The sequence below is a fragment of the Passer domesticus genome, chromosome 4 (assembly GCF_036417665.1).
Source record: "Passer domesticus isolate bPasDom1 chromosome 4, bPasDom1.hap1, whole genome shotgun sequence".
Classification (NCBI taxonomy): domain Eukaryota; kingdom Metazoa; phylum Chordata; class Aves; order Passeriformes; family Passeridae; genus Passer; species Passer domesticus.
The window spans coordinates 21236429-21239773 of record NC_087477.1 but is presented as its reverse complement, the minus strand read 5'-3'; the positions used below and the strand labels follow the sequence as shown (position 1 = coordinate 21239773).

Sequence of the window (3345 nt, the reverse complement as noted above, 5' to 3'; positions counted from 1 at the left end):
TGGTGCCAGGCTGACGGTGGGACTGGAAGATTTTCCAGGTCTCTTGACACCTCAATGATTGTCTGGCATTCACCGTTCAGCACCTGGTACCAAGTGTCCTGTACGGGTGCTGGTTTGGGGTTGGCCACATGGGCAATCTGGTCTTGGGGAGACCCACTTGGGATGGTCTAAAGCAGCTAGGCACAGCTGAGGTTGCACAGCTATGTCCAGGCAAAGGCAGACCACGTGGCTCCCTCAGGACATGGGGCAGGCTGCGGGCCAGCCGCCATCTGTGGAGCCTGGGTTGGTGCTGGAATCAGGCACTAATCCTCGGGCTGTGGCTCCAGGCAGGGGCAGTGGAACAGGCTGTGCAGTGCCCACCTGAGGCTGGAGGGACGTTTCTTGTGGGGGACCTGTTGCCGGCTGAGGGCCTGAGCTCCCAGCTGGGGAGCTGACGGGCTGGGGCTGCTGTAAGGGGCAGGCACCAGTCTCTGTGTCCCAGCCTCTGGCACCTGCTCCTGGAAGGCAGGAGAGGCTGTGTGTCCTCTGGGGGCCAGAGCTTCTACATGGGGAGATGAGGCACAGGGCACAAGGCACGGCCCAGCTGCCCCAAGCTCAACACAAGCCTCGCAAGGGACAGGCACAGGGAATCCCTCTCCTGCCAAACCTGCTGGTCTTTGCTTTCTGTCTTCATCTTCACAGAGCTCAAGGACACTTCTCTCGTCCCACTCGTCATCCTCTTGCAGCAAGGGCTTGGCCTCAATGCTCTCTTCCCAGCTGTTCTGCACAAAGTCTTGGTCACTGTCACTCTCCCAGGTGGACTTCCCAGAGGAAGTCTTCTCACTGCTGCTAGACACCTGGCTACAGGAGTCTTTCTCTTCAGAAAACTCTAGGCTAACAGATTCTTCCCAGTCTGATGGTTCCTGGTAGCTCTCAACATCTCCATTGGAGAGCTCTGTCCTGCTGAATTCATCCCAGTCAGATGGATATAGGGAGCTACTGGTTTCTCCTTGAGAATGCCCTTGCTCAGAGTATTCTTCCCAGTCTGAAAAATCTTTGTAGCTATCCCTGTCTCCTTGGGACAGCTCTTCTTTGCTGCATTCATCCCAGTCAGAAAGGTCAGAGTAGCTACTGGTATCTCCGTGGGAGAACCCTTTCTCAATAGATTTGTCCAACTCGGACACTTTTTGGGGACTACCAGCACCTCCCTGGGACAGTTCCTGTTCAGTGCAGGCTTCCCCAAACGGTAATCCTTGGTAGCTACTGGAATGTCCTTGGAACATCTCCTCCTCAGTGCTGGCTTCCCCTTGGGACCCTTCCTGGTGACCTCTGGATTCCACTGGGGAAAGCATGTGTTTAGTTCCAGCTTGCCCTTGGGACCCTTCCTGGTAGCTTCCAGATTCTTCTAGGGAGATCTGCTCATTGCAGACTTCCCTTTGGGACTCTTCTTGGTATTTGCCTATTTCAACTTGGGACAGTTCTGGGACTTCATCACTGTCACCCTGGGAAAGCTCAAGATCCCCAGCCAAGGTCTCTTCCTCGCTGTCTTCCTCTGCCAGGACTGCCTCCTCCTGCTGCTCCCTGAGTGCCTGGGCTCCCAGTGAGGTGGGTGAGGGGCTGGGGGGACTGTGTGGGGCAGAGCTCGGGCTTTCTTCCCTTTGCTCTGGAGCTGCTGCTTCCGTTTCTGCAGCCATGCTTTGCTCCAGGTCCCCCTGTTCCTCTGGCTGCTGGTCAGATGCCTGGACCTCAAGCCCAGCCTCAAGCACCACCTCAGAGCTGATGTGCCTCTCTAAGTCTGGCAGAGCTGGGCTGCTGCCTGAGGGGCTGCGTGGGGCAGGGACTGGGCTCTCTGTTCCTGCCAGTGGCAGCTCCTCACTGCGAGCAGGAGAACCTGGTGGCTTTTCCATCTCGGGAGCCAGAGGCTCTGGGGGCTCCTCCACCTCCTCAGTGGCTCCAGCTGGAACAGCAGCAGCTGCCAGCTCGTCCTTTGTGGGACTCCCTGGGGCAGAAAAGGCACTGGGCAGCTCATGGGTTGCCTCTGCTGCCACCGGGGTGCCCACACTGCTGGGGGAAGCAGGGCCCTGCTGGGCACAAGGCTGGGTGCACTTATCCTTCTCTGGGTGTAAGGGTTTGTCATAGATCTTGTACCTGACGCTTTCTTCCCATTGAGACAGCCCCTGGCTGCTGACACTTTCTTTGCTTTGGGACAGATTTTGGTTACTGCTGTGTTTTTCCCATTGGGCCAGCTTTTGGAGACTGCAGTCTTTTCCTTGGCATACTTCCTTGTTGCTGTTGTCTCCCACTTGGGACAACTCTGGCTCTCTCTTTTCTTTTTCCCATTGGTACATGTGCATAGGGATTCGAAAATCTTTTTCCACAGGATACATTTCCTGGTGTCCCTCTCCTTCCCACAGTGACAGCTCTTGGTATGTGAGATCTTCTTCCAGTTGGGACAGCTCTTGGTAAATCTCATCCTCTTTGTCCCATTGGGGGAGCTCCTGTACCGTCATGCTTTCTTCCCAATGGAACACCTCCATCTCTTGCTGTGCTCCATCTCCCCATTGGACTCTCACACCTACCTCACACTGATGCTGCTCTTGGCATCTCACAACTCCACATGGGGAAACTTCTTGCTGTCGGTAAAACTCTTGGACTGTCACCTCTTCCCAAAGGTGAAGGTCTTGGTTGATAACCTCTCCTGATTGGGAAAACTCCGGATCTGAGTCATATTCCCACTCTTCCTCCATCCTGGCAAAGGACCTCAAGCCCTCCTAAGAGTCCGTCAGGGGCAGGCCTGAGCCGCCGCCCGCCCCCAGCCACTGCCGCTGAGGGCCCGGCCTGCCAGCCCGCCGGGCAGGGCCTGGGTGCCTGCAGCTGCCTTCACCTTGTCCTCCTCCCTGTCTGATCTGCTGGAACGCAGAGTGGGATCCCGGGAGCTGCTTCCTCCTGAGCCAGAGGCTGTCCTGGGACTGGGCAGTGCCGGGCCCTGTGCCCCTGGTATACCCCCTGCAGGGCCTGGCTCTGCCATGTCACAAGGGCCTCTGGGCTCCGCAGTGTCCCACGGCACCCAGGGCCCTGGCACAACGTGCCCGTGTCACCCGGTACCCCTTCAGCCTCTGAATCCACTGGAAGTGGCATGGAAGAGCCCCTGGACTGGTGGGCCTCTGGCCCCTTGTTATGATCCTCTTATTGAAATGATCAGAAAGGCTTCTGCCCAAATTAGGGTGCAAACGAGACCATATGCCAAAGTCAATAGTATGGGTTTTATTTAACAAGAAATGAGAGACAGAGAGAGAGAGAGAGAAAGAGAAGAGAGAGTAAAGTAGAAATAGAACAGAAGCGGGGGGGGGAGAAAGAGAGTGACAG

General features: G+C 56.4%; 1 protein-coding gene across 1 annotated transcript; it reads right to left on the bottom strand.

The window, feature by feature from the left end:
* Window positions 1-302: 302 nt before the first annotated feature.
* LOC135299832 (muscle M-line assembly protein unc-89-like) lies at window positions 303-3044 on the bottom strand. The gene is made up of 2 exons (XM_064419258.1): window positions 2864-3044; window positions 303-2750 (listed from the first exon to the last, which is right to left on the bottom strand). Exons 1-2 carry the CDS (start codon window positions 3005-3007, stop codon window positions 303-305), a joined length of 2592 nt encoding a protein of 863 aa, XP_064275328.1. The 5' UTR covers window positions 3008-3044.
* Between the last annotated feature and the right edge of the window lie 301 nt (window positions 3045-3345).

Bases quoted from the DNA above. Each gene is read 5' to 3' on its own strand.
- LOC135299832 (XM_064419258.1), bottom strand. From the start codon at position 3,007: ATGGCAGAGCCAGGCCCTGCAGGGGGTATACCAGGGGCACAGGGCCCG. The intron at 2,751-2,863 runs GTGAAGGCAGCT...ACGGACTCTTAG, and splicing joins CAGACAGGGAGGAGGACAAG to GAGGGCTTGAGGTCCTTTGC.